At 40.1% G+C, this 20,265-nt stretch overlaps 1 protein-coding gene across 1 annotated transcript; it reads left to right on the top strand.

Moving 5' to 3' along the window:
• Positions 1 to 32: 32 nt before the first annotated feature.
• Positions 33 to 6,244, top strand: LOC138906967 (uncharacterized). The gene is made up of 6 exons (XM_070196708.1): positions 33 to 820; positions 1,379 to 1,613; positions 2,155 to 2,987; positions 5,385 to 5,577; positions 5,671 to 6,042; positions 6,176 to 6,244. The coding sequence occupies exons 1-6, from the start codon at positions 33 to 35 to the stop codon at positions 6,242 to 6,244; spliced, it is 2,490 nt and encodes an 829-aa protein (XP_070052809.1).
• The last annotated feature ends 14,021 nt before the right edge of the window (positions 6,245 to 20,265 follow it).

Here is a 20,265-nt window from a genome sequence, read left to right as displayed (position 1 = left end):
TAAATGTGTCATTGGTTAAAGCCTTAGAATAAATGTCGGGATATGCCAAGTTCATGAAGGATTTGGTAACAAAGAAGAGATCAATGAACTGTGAAACGATCAAAATGACACATCAAGTGAGTGATATGGTGCACTCCATGGCTCCAAAGTTGGAAGACCCCGATGTTTTCACAATCCTGTGCACTATTGGGAGTGCCGATTTCGCCAAAACTATATGTGATTTGGGGGCAAGCATTAACTTGATGCCCTATTCTGTGTTTAAAATATTGGGGATTGGGAAACCAAGACCCACATCCATGAGGTTTCGAATGGCAGATCGGACAATGAAAAGGCCATTGGGGATAATCGATGATGTGTTAGTTAGGGTCGACAAGTTCATCTTTCTCGCAGATTTTGTGATACTTGACTGTGAGGTTGACTACAAGGTGCCAATCATTATGGGGAGACCTTTCCTTGCTACAGGGAAGACCTTAGTTTATGTGGAAGATGGAGAGTTCACCTTCAGGGTGGGCGATGAAAAAGGGGTGTTCCATGTTTGTAAATCAATGAGGCAGCCAAATAGCAACGAAGTGTGTTCGTTCGTGGATCTTGTGACCGAAGTAATTGTTGATGACACAAGCGCTGTGATAAATATGGAAGATACCTTAGAAACTGTGTTGTTGAATCATGATGAGGATGAGAAGGAAGGCTTTGTAGAATGTGTCAATGCTTTGCAAGGAATGGGATCATATACTTATAAGCCCCGAAAACCTTCCTTGGATCTCAAAAACTGGAAGACTCCACCAACAAAGCCCTCAATCGAGGAGCCTCCCACCTTGGAGTTAAAGCCTTTGCCTTCACACCTTAGGTATGAGTTTCTAGGCCCTTGTTCCACTTTACCTGTTATTCTTTCCTCGTGCTTAACTAACGTGCAGGTAGATGCCACCCTTGCGGTGCTTCAAAGGAGGAAGAAAGCAATAGGTTGGACATTGGCGGATATTCGGGGTATAAGCCCCGCCTTTTGCATGCACAAAATCATTTTGGAGGAGGATGCCAAACCCTCCATGGAACATCAAAGACGATTGAATGAGGCCATGCAAGAGGTACTAAAGAAAGAGATCATCAAGTGGTTGGATGTCGGGGTGGTTTACACCATTTTCGATAGTTCGTGGACCTCACCGGTGCAATGTGTCCTAAAGAAAGGGGGCATGACTGTGATCACAAATGACAAAAATGAATTGATCCCCACAAGAACTATCACTGGGTGGAAAGTGTGCATGGATTATAGAAAGCTCAATAAAGTTACGCGGAAAGACCATTTTCCGCTTCCATTTCTTGATCAAATGTTGGATAGGTTAGCCGGACGTGCTTATTATTGCTTCTTGGATGGATATTTCAGATATAACCAGATTCTTATTGCACCTAAAGACCAAGATAAGACCACCTTCACTTGTCCATATGGCACATTCGCATTCTCGCGGATGCCATTCGGGTTATGCAATGCACCGGCAATGTTTCAGCGGTGTATGATGTCCATCTTCACCGATATGGTGGAGGAATTTCTCGAGGTTTTTATGGATGATTTCTCTATCGTGGGGGATTCTTTTGAAGAGTGCTTGGATAACTTGGATAAGGTATTGGCACGTTGTGAAGAAACTAACTTGGTGCTGAATTAGGAGAAGTGTCACTTTATGGTCAAGGAGGGCATTGTCCTCGGTCACATGATTTCCAAGAAATGGTATTGAGGTTGATAAAGCAAAAATTGAAGTGATATCTAAATTACCTCCCCCTACTTCCATAAAGGGAGTGAGAAGCTTTCTAGGTCATGCGGGATTTTACCGCCGATTCATCAAGAACTTTTCTAAGGTGGTAAACCCCTTGTGCAAACTCTTGGAGAAAGATGCCAACTTCCTTTTCAATGAAGATTGTATGAAAGAATTTGAACTACTCAAGTATAAGTTGACTACCACTCCTATTATCACCGCGCCAAATTGGAGCTTACCATTTGAGCTCATGTGTGATGCAAGCGATGTGGCAGTTGGTGCGGTATTGGGGCAACAAATTAATAAGATCTTTCATCCGGTATACTATGCTAGCAAGACCATGAACGAGACCCAAGTCAACTATACAGTGACCGAGAAAGAACTCCTAACCATTGTCTTTGCTATGGAGAAGTTCCGCCCGTACTTAATGGGTACAAAGGTGATTGTTCACACCGACCATGCGGAACTTTGTTATTTGATAAGCAATAAAGACTCTAAGTCAAGGTTGATGCGGTGGGTACTTCTATTGCAAGAGTTTGATCTAGAGATTCAAGACCGAAAGGGTAGTGAGTATCAAGTGGCGGGCCACTTGTCCCGATTGGAGGAGGAGGGGAGGCCACATGATGGCCTTGAGATCAATGATTCATTTCCTGACGAACAACTCCTTTCCATTTCTATGACTGGGATGCCATGGTTTGCCGATGTGGCCAACTATCTTGTGAGTGGCATTGTTACGAGTGAGTTCTCCTCAAACCAAAGGAAGAAGCTCAAACGGGACTGCCTGGACTACTATTGGGATGAGCCATATCTCTTCAAAATTTGTACTGATGGTGTTATCCGAATATGTGTACCAGAACAAGAACAATTGGGTATTCTTGAAGCTTGCCACTCTTCGCCATATGGTGGTCACCATGGTGGGGCGAGAACTGCTACAAAGGTCCTAAGCTATGGATTCTATTGGCCTACCTTGTACAAAGACGCTAGAGAGCTCATTAAGCATTGTGATGATTGCCAAAGGGTTGGTGGGATCTCCAAGAAAAATGAGATGCCTCTCACCACCATCCTAGAGATTGATATTTTCGATGTGTGGGGCATCGACTTTATGGGTCCATTTGTGAGCTCGTGTGGGAACACCTATATTCTTGTTGCTGTAGATTACATTTCCAGATGGGTTGAAGCTGTAGCTTTGCCCAACAATGAAGCACGGAGTGTGGTGGCTTTCTTGAAGAAAAACATATTCACAAGGTTCGACACCCCAAGGGCTATCATTAATGATGGGGGTTCATATTTTTGCAACAAAGCCTTTGACACTTTACTCTCCAAGTATGGTGTCACTCACAAGGTGTCAACCTCCTATCACCCCCAGGCAAGTGGACAGGTTGAAGTCTCCAACAGGGAGATCAAGAGTATTCTATCCAAGACTGTCAATGCAAATCGGACTGATTGGTCAAGGAAACTTGACGATGCTCTTTGGGCCTATAGAACAGCTTACAAGACTCCAATTGGTATGTCTCCGTATCGGTTGGTGTTTGGGAAAGCATGTCACCTTCCGGTGGAATTAGAGCATAAGGCCATGCGGGCGTTGAAGAAATTGAACCTTGAGTGGGATGTAGCTGCCAATCTTCGGATGGAGCAATTGAATGAACTTGATGAGTTCCGGTTCCATGCTTACTCCAGTTCGTCCTTGTATAAGGACAAGATGAAGTACCTACATGATAAGTATATCAAGAACAAAGAATTCAAAGAAGGTGACCTTGTTCTTTTATTCAACTCTCGGTTACGGATGTTTCCGGGAAAGCTTAAATCAAAGTGGAGTGGTCCTTTTGAAGTGGTACATGTGACTCCTTTTGGTGCTCTTGATTTGAAAAATAAGAATGGTGAGATCTTTAGAGTCAATGGGCACCGGGTGACGCACTACCTTGGTAAGGTTGATGATGGCCACGTTGTGGCATTGCTCCATTTCAAATGAATGATGGTAACATGCATCGTGTTGCGACATTAAATCAGGCGCTTCTTGGGAGGCAACCCATGTGTTTTTCTTTATTTTGATTTTCTTGTTAGATTAGGCATTGTTTTGGACTAACTGGTTGTGAAGTGTATGCAAGAATTGGGTGTGCAGTGCAGAAAATTGACAAGACAAAAATTGGCCAAGTGGTGAAATTATGCGGACCGCGCCAGAATTATACGGACCGCACAAGCCCTTCGCAGCCGCACAATTCTGTGTGCGGTTGCACAACTGAAAGATGGAAAATGCCAACTATCTGAAGTTTGGCCTGACAAAATCCCTTAAGGATTCGCGGCTGCGATCAAAATTTTGCGGACCGCACATATTGTGCGGCCGTAGCCATTTTTATGCGGACCGCGTCACTGAATCAACTGCTGAGTTAGAAAGGTAAAGAGTGCGGATCACACCAAAATTGTGCGGTCACACTCAGGTAAGTCGGTGGGCCAACATGGTCAGAGTATAAATCGGACTTTTTGAGACTATTCACACTTTACACCCTTTGACCTCTCAAGCTAGACTAAAGCACAATGCACTATTTCTTATTTTCAATCTCATCCCATATTCATCAAGTGTTGATTTCCTACTACATTTTATTACTGGTATGTTGATTTCAATAAATTAATTTCATCTTTTTCTTTTCTTTTCTCTTTGTTTTAGTTTTCTTTTTATCTAGGGTTAGATTCATGCCAAAAATGTCAAACTGATGCTTGATTCTTGCTTAGAAGCATGTGGGTAGTGTTTAAATGAATAATGGAGGCTGGGGTTAGTAGCTTTTATTGTTTAATTTTCACAAATCATGCCTAATTAGTGAAAACCCTAGTATTTATCGTACTCCAGTGCCGCTTTGATTTGAATTTCGCACCCGTACACATTTTTGTGCGGTCTGCATACAAAATTGTGTGGTCTGCGATTCCCTAGGTTAAAAGCACTTGTCATTGCTAAGTTTGTGCGGCCGTACTCAATTTTGTGCGGTCCGCAGTTGGTTTTTGCGACCACACTCAATTTTGTGCGGTCCACACAATTAAACTTCAGAGATCCAACAAATCGATTATGCAGCCGCACTCAATCTTGTGCGGTCCGCGATGGGTTTTCACGGCCGCACAAAAGTATGCGGTCCACGCTGAGGTAACTTCAGAGAACCAGAAGTCTGAACCTGGTATCTCCGCGACCTCACTCAATCTTATGTGGTCCATGATGGGTATTATGCGGCCGCACTCATTTTTGTGTGGTCCGCGATGGGCAGTCCGCAGCCGCACTCACTTTTGTGTGGTCCGCACTGCCCTGTTCTGAGAAGCAGTGTGTTTCTTTTCAATTGTAATTTAATAACACATGTTGAACCCCAATTCTAACTGAATTTCACTACCTGTGTGTTGCAGACAATGGTGCGTTCTCGTGGTCAAGGTGATACTTCCAAAGGGAGGGCAGAATCCTCCCGAGGCCGGGGTAGAGGAAAACTAGAAAGTCTTGGGCAAAAAGAATACTCTCAGTAGACCAACTCCGGACTCCTCAGACACCAGTGAATACCTCTCATCCCGGGAAACTTCTGAGGGGGATTATGTACAACCACAACCGGGGGCACAATCACAACAATTCCCCGATAGACTCCGTTTAGTCAATGAACCTACCTCCTCCTCTAGTTTTTCTGATGGCTCAGAAGGAGGTAGTCAGGCATCTGAACCATCTTCCCCACCTGCTACAACACCTGCCACAACAGCTACCCCAATTAATTTAGATGATGATGATAAGGTCCCGGATGACGGGAAAGGGGGTGACACAATTGTGGGAGGCCTGGCTAGATCAAGGAAGCCGGAGGTGTGGGCTGATAGATTTGTAAGTGAGAAGGCGTATGCAAAATTTTGGGGATGGTGGCCCTAAAGGTTGCTCACTCTTGAGCGACAATTCATAACCAAAGACCTAAGCCAGCACAATCTGAATGTCCTAAAGCAATTTACGGAGAGAAAAGGATGGAAATGGTTCACCGGCCGGTTGCAATATGCCAATGAATACCTCGTCAAGGAATTTTATGCCAATGTTGCCCACATCAAAAAGGGTACAAAGGTGACGAAGGTCCGGAACTTGAAAATCCAATTTGATGGCCACGCACTGAACAAATATATAGAGTTTGAGGAGGTCGAGGCAGTGCAATACCTGGAAAAGCTAGCCTTGGGTGATGCAGTTCGCCCATGGCAAGCTGAGATACTTGCTATTCCGGGGACAACACCTGCATGGCTCACTGCAGGAGCTCAAATTGTCATAGCCACCATTAACTTTGAAGCAAAAGGGTGGCAAACATTCGTATGTAGCCGTCTTGACCCGTGCCAGCATGAGAATGTCTTTCCACTCCCCCAGGCAGTATTGGTAGCTTCCATCATGGCAAGCTATCCTATTAATGTAGGAAACTTGATTTCCTACAACATTTCCAATGCAGTCCAAAAAGAAGAAAGATTGTATCCCTACCCCAACTTCCTCACAGAGTATTTCCAAGACCAAGGGGTAGAGCCGAGTGTCGCGCCCCTTTCTTTCGCGAAATCGGGCTTTGAGAGAGAGTTGCCACCTAACGGATTAAGGTGTGTTAGGGCATCTATTTGCAGATAACTCTGGATTAACTAGTTGTATCACCAAAGATCGGGTAAGGGTTTAAATTACCTCGAGGAGAAGTTGTTAGGCACTCCTCGAGGTCCACAACGGTCGGTCCCGCCCGAACTCGAATTATATGAATTAGTCTAAAAAAGGAGAAGAGACAAAAATTGGGCAAATAAAAATGATTGACTTTTAAACAAAGGTTGGGGGGGAGGGCTAAGTGTTTTAGCCTAAAGGATCACCCCGTGCAACATAAATAATACTTCGTAACTCCCTCAAGATGGGGTGTTACTCATATTATTCAGCGGGCACAGACTATCATCTCTTGCTACCCGATTACTATCTTTAGGTTGTTTACCTAAAGTGCACTAGTCAATTCTAGTCGTACTCTATGCGTGCACTACCCGTCCCATGCCTATGGTCCATGAGGCATTTAGACCTCTATTTCAGGGTGGTTCTAAACATTAAATTAGGTTACTAAAAAGAGAAAATACTAGGCGACAAGCAAAATATTTAGGATTTTCATGTATAGGCAAACAAGGGCTCAAGTTGGCCTCCGCACTTAGGCAACAAATGCATGCGAACTAACTAACATTGACAGTTGCTGATTTTGATAAATTAAGGTCGCAGAACCCTATAGGAAGGATCTCTATGTGATTCTGGATTTTATAAGCGGGCAGCTTCATAGGTAAAAGCCTTTCTTTTAATACAATTTCTGAAGCCTATATAGTTGCCTACTGATTATAATCATAAGAGATTAAACCTATAGGCATGATTTCTAGGTGATTCGCGCAGTAACTAACAATAGTAATCACAAGAATATGTTCAGAATTGCTTAATCGAGTCCTATAGGCATGAATTCTAATAATGGTTAAAAGAAACGAGCAGGACAAGAATCAAGACTGATTTAGACCCTATAGGCATTATTTCTATAATTAAAACTGGTTTTTTAGATCCTATAGGCATGGCATCTAATTTGTAGATTAAGCCATATGTAAACAGAATCCTATGCGCACATTGAGATATTAATCATTCAATACCTTATAGGTATGGTTTCTAACCAGTAAAAGTAGAACATATTTGGACCAAATAGAGAAACTATATGCAAGATTTCTAACACACATTTGAGCAAGATAGGATACTTATAGGTAGGATTTCTATAATAACTGAAAAGTAACATATTTTGAGCAAAATAGAATACCTATAGGCATGATCTCTAACACATGACAACTGAACATGTTTGAGCATAATAACACATTTTAGCTAAGTAACTAACCTATAGGTAGGATTTCTACCCGGTTTAATGCAAATGTAAGATAAAACCCCTTTCCCACTTTTACTAATACCCCAAAATATCATTACAAGAATTATTACAGACCCAAAATGAATAGAATAAATTACAAAGTAGAATAGCTATAGGGAGCCTACAGCAGGCCCAAAGATACACCTGGCCAGGCCGGGCCTTCATTTTCATAGTTCATAACAGCCCAAAATTACATCTTCATGGACATAAGGCAGGCAGGAATTGAGTGATTCACCAGGGAGTTGAGCATATAGAACCAAGGCCCTAGTGTGTCAGAGTTCCCAAGGACTTCAAGAACCCAGGGCAGTGCTCACACCAGGGAGGTTAACAGAGACAGTTCAGAGGAAAGATTAGGGACCAAATTCTAGTGTGCCAGAGTTCACAAGGGTCTCAAATGAACCCTGAGCAATGTTCACACTAGGGAGGTCAGTGGCAAGAGCCTTGATAGCCTTGGCTTTCGGCCGGCTAAGAATAAGGAGTTCAGAATAACATAAATGATAATGAGGGAGAGTGGACAATAGCTGAGGGACAGAACTGAAGGGTACAAAAATAGCCATGTTGGGTACATAAAGCAAATAATCAAACAGGCTTTAGGTTTTAAGAACACCTTTAGCAAGATTTAGAAGAACAAGTTCACCACCTAGTGCATAAGTAGTTACACATTAACAAACAAGTTTATAGGATTGGAGTACATAGACTCATAACAGGGAAAAGGTCCAAATTATGTTAAGTACAGATGCTAGTGTCACAAGATAGCCATGTTAACTTCACATCAGGTAGCAGAACAACATTTAGACATAGTAGGGAAGCACAAATTATGACAATATACTGGTGTATCAAGTGAGCCAAAACATGCTAAGGGGTATATTAAATGAGAACTAGTCATGATTGATAGAATAGGATCTTGACACAGAATTAAAATATACTACCTATGCAAGATTGCAATTATAGATATTCAGAACAGAAAGGGAAGATAAACTCATATCATAGAGTAAGTGTAAGCATTCAAATCTGACCTAATAGACCAGTTAATCTAAAGGAAGTCCAAATTATGCATATGGAGCATATTCGAATAACAGAATGGACAACCTTAAGCAGCATTAAACACCAAAGAGATGTCAAGTAGTAACACATTGGCTAAACGAAATTAAGAGAATCTTGATTACTCGAATTAGGCTTGGCCATGTTTCGGATTACCAACAAAATGAAGTGAAGATTAGAGAGATCAAAAATTAAAGTAAAGCAATCAAGATTGCATACAAGAATAGCCCAGAAAACACATTAAACTACAATCTTCAAAAGCGAAAACATATGCAAATGACAGATAAATAGGAATGAAGAGACAAAAGTTCAGCAACTCACCAATTAAGCGAAAACCAAGAAAGAACAAAGTCCACGGTAGCAAGAACCCAGAATTTCTGGCCTTGGCTTTCAACTGGCCAGGAACCAGAATATAGAACAAGAGTATTTAAAGAACAAAGAGCGATAAATTCAGTTTTTTAGTAAACATTCACGATTCAAGTCTCTCTCAAAGGGGAATGGGGATGGGTTTATATAGTAGTAGAAATTAACATCCAAACAAGGAAAATCATCAATCAAACACGAGAAAGGAAAGAAATCGAAATCAGTAAGGAAAAGAGAAAATTTTAAAAACCCTGATTTTAGGTAAAGTACACAAATCGATAGAAATCTAAAATAAAAAAAAGGTAAAAATCACATGCTGCATAGAATAAGATGAATATAGACAGAAATACCTTTTAAAATCAAAGAATCGAACCAGACTTGGTTCGATTTAAAAGAATCTAAAACCCTAATTTTAGGGTGAGTAGGAATCACAGAAATACACAGAGATTCATACCATAAAAGAACAAGAATGAACATAGACGGAAAAGGTCTAGGAACTGAACCAAATTTGGTTCGTAGTTGATGAGATCCGCTTGCCATGTTTAGGCAAGCATTATATATAAAGTTCCAGTACCAGGGAGAAGTAGAATACGACAAGAAACAGCTATGTAATCCCGTGTCCGGTGGGATTAGGAGAGAAAATTGGGGGAAAGTGAGAGGATTCAAGGGCAGTGGGCGGTGAGGAATGATTTAGGCTTAGGCAGTTTGGTTATAATTAAAAAGGGAGGGTGTAATGTGGGTCGTTGATCTCAGAGATCAACGACAACAATTTAAAAGGGTTTTGGGTCGGTTGGTTAAACGGGTCGCGACCGGGTATGGGGTTGGGTTAATTGGTATTGGGATAGGGGTAATTGGGCTATGTTTGGGTAGTTAGGTCTGAAATTAGAGGAATTTAGGGCTAGATTTTAAATACCCAATTTTAACAAATAGATAATTTATAAAAATATAATAAATAAATAACAAAAATATCATTTATTCATGAAAATGATTAAAAACAATTATTTAATATTATAAAAATATAAAAAGTTATTTTCTGCATAAATAATATAATTATACATGCATATGTGCTATTATTGCAAAATGTACAATTTAGCCCTGAAAAATGCAAATGTAATTATAAGAAATGCACTGAAAATATTTAAAACCTCATATTGGTATAAATTATAAGTTTAGATGATTAAATCGTCATAAAAATAATTTGGAGGGTAATTATTAGATATTTATATAATAAAATACAGAAATAAATTGATTTAAAGCCTTTAAAAATTATAAAAATAAAATTATGAAAAATGCTTGTATATGCTTATAAACTAAATGATGATGCTTACATACTATATATATATATATATATATATATATATATATATATATATATATATATATATATATATATATATATATATATATATATATATATAGATATATATATTTGAAAATATGAGGGAAAAATCGGGTATCAAAAGTTGCCCCTCTTTACCCGAGAAGGATGAAAGAGTTGTCGGGTAAAGAAATGATGACCGATTTTGACCGAATGGGGTGATTTCAAAAAATATAGGTTGAACCCGGGTTTCCGAGCTGCCTACATATCCCTGGTTTTAAAGGAATCAGGCCATGTGTAGTCCTGGTTCCAACGGTGGAATAAACTGATGGAGTTATTGTAAGAACTGACAAGATATTCTGGATAGGACGATATCAGGATTGTAAACGAATGTATCTGGTAATGGTTATGGATATTTGAATGGTTATCAGATGGAAGTGGGTAACAGACGGTGGTAGGTTACGTTTGAAATAATTGCTGGACATGAACGTTGAATGGAAACCGGAGCGAAGATTGCTCCAGTTACGAGAACGGTTATTTCTTCGATCACCTATAAACTCAAAATACGATGCATACAAATACATATAGATTATTGCATAAATTTAAGCATGATGCAAATTCCCTCTGGACTATGGAGATCGTCTTTGGACGGTGAGGATGATGTCCTTAGACCGTGATGTCCCGGGCCATGAATTGTGAGATAGAGGATTCGCAGGAAATGAAATGATGTTCTCGGGCTATGTAGATGGTGCCTCCGAACTATTATACCTTTGAATAATGATGTGCGATATTAAGAGATCCTCAGGCCATGGCATGGTGTCTTACGGCTATGAGGATGATGCCTTCGGACTATGACGCCTTCGGAAAATTTGGCTATGCTTCAGCCCATGAGATGCAAAGACATGATGCTTGAGATGAAATAAGACAGAGCTTAGTCTTGTGTAGAACCGGGGGCAGAGCTTAGCCCCGAGAGAAGAGAATAATGCAAGGTGTTGGACAACACAACATTTGTGGTTATGCAAGGAGAGACAAGGCTTAGTCTTGTGCAATATTGGAGACAATGCTTAGTCTTGTGCAAGGTTGGAGATAATGCTTAGTCTCATGCAGGATTGGAGACAATGCTTTGTCTCGTGCATTGGGAAGGCAGAGCTTAGCCTTATGCAATCAAGGAAGCAGGGCTTAGCCTCATGCAAGATGGGAGAAAATGCTTAATCTCATGCAAGCTTGGAGACAATGCTTAGTCTCATGCATTGGGAAGGTAGAGCTTAGGTTTATGCAATTGAGGAGGCAGGGCTTAGCCTCATGCAGAATGGAGACAATGCTTAGTCTCGTGCAATAGGAAAGGCAGAGCTTAGCCTTATGCAATTAAGGAGATAGGGCTTAACCTCATGCAAGATGGGAGACAATGCTTAGTCTAATGCAATAGAAAATGCATAGCTTAGCCTTGTGCAATTAAGGAGGCAAAGCTTAGCCTCATGAAAAATAGAGACAATGCTTAGTCTCATGCAATAGGAACGACAGAGCTTAGCCTTGTGCAATTGATGAGGCAGGGCTTAGCCTCATGCAAAATGGGAGACTATGCTTAGTCGCATGCAATAGGAAAGGCAGAGCTAAGCCTTGTGCAATTAAGGAGGCAGAGCTTAGCCTCATGCCAAATGGAGACAGTGCTTAGTCTCATGCAATGAATAGATAATAAGTGATAGCAGAGTATTTCTTAGATGGAGATATGTTTGCGTTCGGTAGCTTTGTTGTTATGAAGATAGTGATTCTAAGGTGCGCACGTACTCGCGGCTATTCCTTGTTCCTGTATCCAAAGGAAAATTGTGAGTTTTATGGGGAGGTCGGTTTGTGCCTCCGCCTTCTTGCTTTGCTTTACTCTGCATTGAAATCCTGCTCGAGTTACCATGGGTAGCATCTTGCTAAAAATAAAGTTTTCCGAAAAATATGTGTGCATAGTTATTTAAAATACAGTAATATTTAATAAATTAGATGAACCAGTAACTGTGACATTATCAGAGACATTGCGACCTTCTTGCCATAGAATTTTGAGGGTCCTCCTCAAAATTCTGCCCCAGTTATTCAGACGATTTTCTGGATATTCCGCACACGGTGCCGTTGGCTAAGCTTGCACCGGAATTTTGAGGGTCCTCCTCAAAATTCTGCCCCAGTTTCTGATTGTGGGAAAAATGAGAATTTTATTGAATTGTGACCGAACCCACAGGGCTGCCTACGTATCTCCACTTAAACGGGAATCAGGTCAAGTGTAGTTCAGTTACATCAATTGCATAAATGTAAACAGCTTTAAATATAGTATCTTTTGACTGCATCTGAGTTGATAGGCTTTGGCCAAATCTCTCCATCCATTTCTACGAGTATGAGTGCTCCTCCTGTTAGTACTCTGTGAACCATATAGGGTCCTTGCCAGTTGGGTGGGAATTTTCCTTTGGCTTCATCCTGATGTGGAAAGATTCATTTCAGCACCAGCTGCCCCGGTGCGAACTGTCTAGGTTTGACCCTTTTGTTGAAAGCTCTGGATATTCTTTTCTGATAAAGTTGACCATGCCACACTACATTCATTCTTTTCCCGTCAATGAGAGCTAATTGTTCATAGCGACTTCTTACCCACTCTGCATCACTGAGTTCAGCTTCCTGTATAATTCTGAGGGAGGGAATTTCTACCTCGGCGGGAATGACGGCTTCCGTACCGTAGACCAATAGGTAAGGAGTTACCCTGGTTGACGTGCAGACTGTGGTCCGGTACCCTAATAAGGCAAATAGTAACCTCTCGTGCCATTGCTTGTGGTTTTCTACCATCTTCCTCAGTATTTTCGTGATATTCTTATTGGCGGCTTTTACAACTCCGTTCATTTGCGGTATGTATGTCGTGGAGTTCCTATGATTGATCTTGAACATTTTAGACATGGCTTTCATCAAATCGCTATTTAAATTGGCGGCGTTGTCAGTAATGGTTGACTGAATCACTATCCTCATGTTGCATTGTCTCATTATATGTCACAGTCGTAGGTTTATCGGGATAGGTAATAATAATGCTGAAAAGAAAAATATAAAAATAATAATAAATACAAAAAGCAGTAATGCATTAAAAAAATCTTAGAAACGTCAACAAGTGCGTCTTGATGGCTCGAGCAATTATTTCAAAACAGAATACTGAAAAATGTCTCAAATGCTCAAAACTATTTTTAAAAGTAATTCATGCTAATTTGCCAGGCTACCCAGGAACTCGACGGGCCCGAGATGGTGCAGCGGTCTAGTTCTTGAGAAGATGTCAGTATGCACGAAGCTACCTTTGGGAGTGGGAATAATCAAAAAAAAAAAAGCAAAAGGTAACCAAGTTAGTAAGAAATATTAAAAGAGAGTTTGCAATATTAAAACATATTTCACAAAGTCATGAAATAATTTGCGTCCTAATTTGGGGACCTCATTGTGCCCGAGGTAGGCCTAGCGACATATAGCTTTGGCGAAAACTCAATACCGATAATTGCATCATTTCATTAATATGATAAATAGACCAAATATCTACTAAAACGACAATAATTATAAAGAGTCACTAGTGCCATTTTCCTTACTACAATCAAATTCTAAGACGAATCTAGAAAACATCACCCCTAATCTACTTGGTCCCAGAGGGACCTTCTCCAAGCTTGGATTTCTTAGCCCCGTCAATCAGATTCCCCAGGTCGCGCATGTCCAATAGCAGATACGCCCTTGCTAGATGTCCTCCTTCATTGCCATTTGCGTTCTGACAATCTGAGACCCTTTTCCTCATCTTTTCCTCAAGTTCCATCAAACCCTACTCCAAATACTCCAACCTTTCTGTTGATTTAGTAGCAATTCCCCTCCATTCATTGATTGCTTCCATGTCCACTTTATGTTGTTCCAAATGCCTGGACTCAGATTCAAAGACCCTTTTGAGCAACCTCCTGTATTTGACTTGTGCTTCAGCAGCGTCGTCTATGACCTTATTCCTCAAATCAACCCCTGGCTTGACCTCTCATGCTATGTCATCAACCAACCATGATGGGTAGAAATACACATGGCCGGCATGATACCTGTCTAGCTCGATGGTATCTTTCTCCACAATAATCTTTTGATGCCACATGTGCTGTGCCTTGAACTTGCATGGAATGACATTCCCTTGGAAACCTGCTTTGTAATGAACTATTTTGGTAACTCGTGGTATAACCTATTTTCTCCCAGCTTGCCTCATGACTTTGATAGGAGCATAAGGATAGATACCCCTTAATCCGATTAGCACTAGATGAGGAATATCTCTTGACCTGATGATGAATTCGCTAGTAGGAACCACTCGAACATCCAATGGACCTTGTCGTCAGTCAAATTGCTAAAGAAGTGTACCCAGCCCACAACGTTTCCTGGTTGTGCAAACCTATCCGGGATAAAAGTCATTCTTTTCGGATGGTGAAAAGCTATGTGGTCATTCCATGGTCGCCGCGAAAATTCTTGACGGTATTGTCCCCTTTGAAAATGTTCCAACAACCATATTTGCAGTAACAGATTGCAACCTTCAAAATGCCTATATCCTTTCTTGCAATGGTCCAAGGCTCGGTAGATCTCCACTATGATCATTGGGACAATAGTGTAAGCCTGTCCCTCAATTCCTTCCATTAGGGTCTTAGTAACCATAGCTAAGCGAGTGTGAATCCTTTCTCCTTGTATTAGGAATACCATCATCCCCAGAAAATAGACAATGAACACAAAAACCCGGCGATGAGTCCAACCTAGAGAGGTGATAGCAAATTCATCATGATAAAGACGGTAAGACTTGCTGTGCCCATAATGCTCGTAAAGGAAGTCGAATGGTATGTAAGACTTCTTCAGGCAGACTAACTCATCATTCCTTCTAAAATCCATCATTTTCAGAAAACCTCGAGAAGTGCTATTTTCCGGTACCAACTGACCAGGGATGTCCCAGGGAAGCCCAGCAAAGCCTCCTATTTCCTCTAGAAAGGGAGTCATTTCTATGTCACCGAAACGGAAAACAACCCTCCTCTCATCCCAGAACATAGCAGCGGACTCAATCAGTACATTGTTTGGCTGAATGTCTAGCAAAGAAGGTAAATTCCCGAGAACTCTTTTTACATGGTTTTTGTCGCTTGGCGAGAGATTTTCCCACCAATCTAGCAACAAAGGTGGGATACTTCGAACCATGCCTAACTTGGGGACTTCGTGCCTCATTTCTGCAAAACAGATAAAGTTAGCCCTTTCCCCCTCCGGATCCGACTATTTACGCATTAATGATTAGCATATCAGCACATTTTCTCCAAATAATGCACATATCATGATCATGCCCGTTGGGATTATGAAAACCCCAATGGGCTTTGGACAAGGCTTGCCTTAGGGGGTTATTACGCGGATAGCGTTCTAACCCATACTAGGTTTAGGCATGATGCATGCATAGTTAATATCAGAGTGGGGGTTTCTAGAAGAGTCTAGACCGGTACCCTCAAGTGGACAACTTGAGAAGAAAAGGCACGGAACCGTTGATTGCACCGCTGATCGACTAGTTTTACCGCAAATAAGCCTTTCCAAAAACAACACGTTGTCAAGTATTTTGCATGATAAAAGCGATAAATGCAGTATTTAATAAATGTAAAGACAGAAAAGAAAGAAAAACAGGGAAGAAGTTAGTTCGTATAATTAAAAAAATTGTAATGAAGCAATAAAGGGGTAAGGATTGGGAAAGTCATGATATAACAACATTTAAAAAGTAGGAGCCAGTGGGATGCATATTGTAACCAGATTAAGCGAAGAGTTACATATGAGTTCACATAAAGGGGAAATAGGGAAGAGGGTGTGCATGTAGCAATAAAAGGGAGAATGGGAGAGGAATGTTCAAGTATTAGCAAAATAATAAATACACACTTATCGAGAGAGACTAATTCATATAGACCAAGTTCGCAATGGTAAGAGCCTAAAAATTTCTTCAGCAGAGTCGCCATGCTGTCGCGCCCCTTTCTTTCGCCAAATCGGGCTTCGACACGTGACAACTCTTTTAAGAAAGGGTGTTAAAAGAGAGAGTCGCCACCTAACGAATTAAGGTGCGTTAGGGCACCTATTTGCAAATAACTCTGGATTAACCAGTTGCATCACCAAAGATCGGATAAGGGCTCAAATTACCTCGAGGAGAAGGTATTAGGCACTCCTTGAGGTCCATAACGGTGGGTCCCAGCCGAACTCGAATTATATGAATTAGTCTAAACGAGGAGAAGAGACAAAAATTGGGCAAATAAAAATGATTAACTTTTAAACAAAGGTCCTCCTAAGTGTTTTAGCCTAGAGGATCACCCCGTGCAACATAAATAATACTTCGTAACTCTCTCAAGATGGGGTGTTACTCATATTATTCAGCGGGCACATACTATCATCTCCTGCTACCCGATTACTATCTTTAAGTTGTTTACCTAAAGCACACTAGTCAATTCTAGTTGTACTCTATGCGTGCACTGCCCGTCCCATGCCTATGGTCCAGGAGGCAATTGGACCTCTATTTCAGGGTGGTTCTAAACTTTAAATTAGGTTACTCAAAAGAGAAAATACTAGGTGACAAGCAAAACATTTAGGACTTTCATGTATAGGAAAACAAGGGCTCAAATTGGTCGCCGCACTTAGGCAACAAATGCACGCGAACTAACTAACATTGACAGTTGCTGATTTTAATAAGTTAAGGTCGCAGAACTCTATAGGCAGGATCTTTATGTGATTCTGGATTTTATAAGCGGGCAGCTTCATGTGTAAAACCCTTTCTTTTAATACAATTTCTAAAGCCTAAATAGTTGCCTACTGATTATAAGCATAAGAGATTAAACCTATATGCATGATTTCTAGGTGATTCGCGCAGTAACTAACAATGGTAATCACAAGAATATGTTCAGAATTGCTTAATCGAGTCCTATAGGCATTATTTCTAATAATGGTTAAAAGAAACGAGCAGGACAATAATCAAGACTGATTTAGCCCCTATAGGCATGATTTCTATAATTAAAACTATTTTTTTTAGATCCTATAGGCATGACATCTAATATATAGATTAAGCCGTATGTAAACAGAATCCTATGCGCATATTGAGATATTAATCATTCAATACCCTATAGGCATGGTTTCTAACCGGTAAAAGTAGAACACATTTGGACAAAATAGAGAAACTATAGGCAAGATTTCTAACACACATTTGAGCAAGATAGGATACTTATAGGCATAATTTCTATGATAACTGAAAACTAACACATTTTGAGGAAAATAGAATACCTATAGACATGATCTCTTACACATGACAACTGAATATGTTTGAGCATAATAACATATTTTAGCTAAGTAACGAACCTATAGGCAGGATTTCTACCCGGTTTAATGCAAATGTAAGATAAAACCTCTTTCCCACTTTTACTAATACCCCAAAATGTCATTACAAGTATTATTACAGACCTAGAATGAATAGAATAAATTACAAAGTAGAATATCTATAGGGAGCCTACAGCAGGCCCAAAGATACTCCGGGCCAGGCCGGGCCTTCAGTCTCATAGTTCATAACATCCCAAAATTACATTTTCATGGACATAAGGCAGCCAGGAAATGAAGTGATTCACCCAGTAGGCACAAAATAGAGTTGAGCATATAGAACCAAGGCCCTAGTGTGTCAGAGTTCCCAAGGGCTTCAAGAACCCAGGGCAGTGCTCACACTAGGGAGGTTAAAAGAGACAGTTCAGAGGAAAGATTAGGGACCAAATCCTAGTGTGTTAGAGTTCACAAGGGTCTCAAATGAACCCTGAGCAATATTCACACTAGGGAGGTCAGTGGCAAGAGCCTTGATAGCCTTGGCTTTCGGCCGGTTAGGAATAAGAAGTTCAGAATAACATAAATGATAACGAGGGAGATTGGACAATAGCTGAGGGACAGAACTGAAGAGTACAAAAATAGTCAAGTTGGGCACATAAAGCAAATAACCAAACCGGCTTTAGGTTTTAAGAATATCTTTAGCAAGATTTAGAAGAACAAGTTCACCACCTAGTGCATAAGTAGTTACACATTAACAAACATGTTTACATGATTGGAGTACACAGACTCATAACAAGGAAAAGGTCCAAATTATGTTAAGTACAGATGCTAGTGTCACAAGATAGCCATGTTAACTTCACATCAGGTAGCAGAACAACATTTAGACATAGTAGGGAAGCACAAATTATGACAACATATTGGTGGATCAAGTGAGCCAAAACATGCTAAGGGGTATATTAATTGAGAACTAGTCATGATTGATAGAACATGATCTTGACACAGAATTAAAACATACTACCTATGCAAGATTGCCATTATAGAGATTCAGAACAGAAAGGGAAGATAAACTCATGTCATACAATAAGTGTAAGCATTCAAATCTGACCTAATAGACCAGTTAATCTAAAGGAAGTTCAAATTATGCATATGGAGCATATTCAAATAACAGAACGAACAACCTTAAGCATGATTAAACACCAAAGAGATGTCAAGCAGTAACACATTGGCTAAACGAAATTAAGAGAATCTTGATTATTCGAATTAGGCTTAGGCATGTTTCAGATTACCAACATAATGAAGTGAAGATTAGAGAGACCAAAAATTAAAGTAAAGCAATTAGGATTGCATACAAGAATAGCCCAGAAAACACATTAAACTACAATCTTCAGAAGCGAAAACATATGCAAATGACAGGTAAATAAGAATGAAGTGACAAAAGTGCAGCAACTCATCAGTTAAGCGAAAACCAAGAAAGAACAAAGTCCACAGTAGTAAGAACCCAGAATTTCTGGCCCTGACTTTCAACCGGCCAGGAACCTGAATATAGAACAAGAGTATTTAGAGAAAAAAGAGCGATAAATTTAGTTTTTTTAGTAAACATTCACGATTCAAGTCTCTCTCAAAGGGGAATGGGGAGGGGTTTATATAGTAGTAGAAATTAACATCCAAACAAGGAAAATCATCAATCAAACACGAGAAAGGAAAGAAATCGAAATCAGTAAGGAAAAGAGAAAATTTCAAAAACCTTAATTTTAGATAAAGTACACAAATCGGCAAAAATCTAAAATAAATAAAAGGTAAAAATCACATGATGCATAGAATAAGATGAACATAGACAGAAATACCTTTTAAAATCAAAGAATCGAACCAGACTTGGATCGAATTAAAAGAATCTGAAACCCTATCTTTAGGGTGAGTAGGAATCACAGAAATACACAGAGATTCATACCATTAAAGAACAAGAATGAACATAGACGGAAAAGGTCTAGGAACTAAACCAGCTTTGGTTCGAAGTTGATGAGATCCGCTTTTCATGTTTAGGCAAGCGTTATATATAAAGTTCCAGTACCAGTGGGAAGTAGAATATGACAAGAAACATCTATGTAATCCCATGTCCGGTGGGATTAGGAGAGAAAATTGGGGGAAAGCCGGCTAGGGTTTGAGAGATGAGAGATGAGAGGATTCAAGGGAGGCGGGCGGTGAGGAATGATTTAGGGTTAGGGGGTTTGGGTATAATTAAAAAGAGAGGGTGTAATGTGGGCCGTTGATCTCAGAGATCAGCGACCACGATTTAAAAGGGTTTTGGGTCGGGTGGTTAAACGGGTCGCGACCGGGTATGGGGTTGGGTTAATTGGTCTTGGGCCAGGGTTAATTGGGCTATGTTTGGGTAGTTAGGTCCGAAATTAGAAGGAATTTAGGGCTAGATTTTAAATACCCAATTTTAACAAATAAAAAATTTATAAAAACATAATAAATAAATAACAAAAATATTATTTGTGCATTAGAATGATTAAAAATAATTTTTTAACATTATAAAAATATAATAAGTTATTTTTTGCATAAATAATATAATTATACATTCATATGGGCTATTATTGCA

Source organism: Nicotiana tomentosiformis, chromosome 1 (assembly GCF_000390325.3).
Source record: "Nicotiana tomentosiformis chromosome 1, ASM39032v3, whole genome shotgun sequence".
NCBI lineage: Eukaryota > Viridiplantae > Streptophyta > Magnoliopsida > Solanales > Solanaceae > Nicotiana > Nicotiana tomentosiformis.
This window is presented reverse-complemented; position numbering and strand designations above follow the sequence as displayed.

Coding starts and splice junctions, on each gene's coding strand:
- LOC138906967 (XM_070196708.1), top strand. CDS start 33: ATGTCGGGATATGCCAAGTTCATGAAGGATTTGGTAACAAAGAAGAGA. Junction 821..1,378: donor GAGGAGCCTCCCACCTTGGA/GTTAAAGCCTTT, acceptor TGGATATTTCAG/ATATAACCAGATTCTTATTG. Junction 6,043..6,175: donor CAAAAGGGTGGCAAACATTC/GTATGTAGCCGT, acceptor TTTCCAATGCAG/TCCAAAAAGAAGAAAGATTG.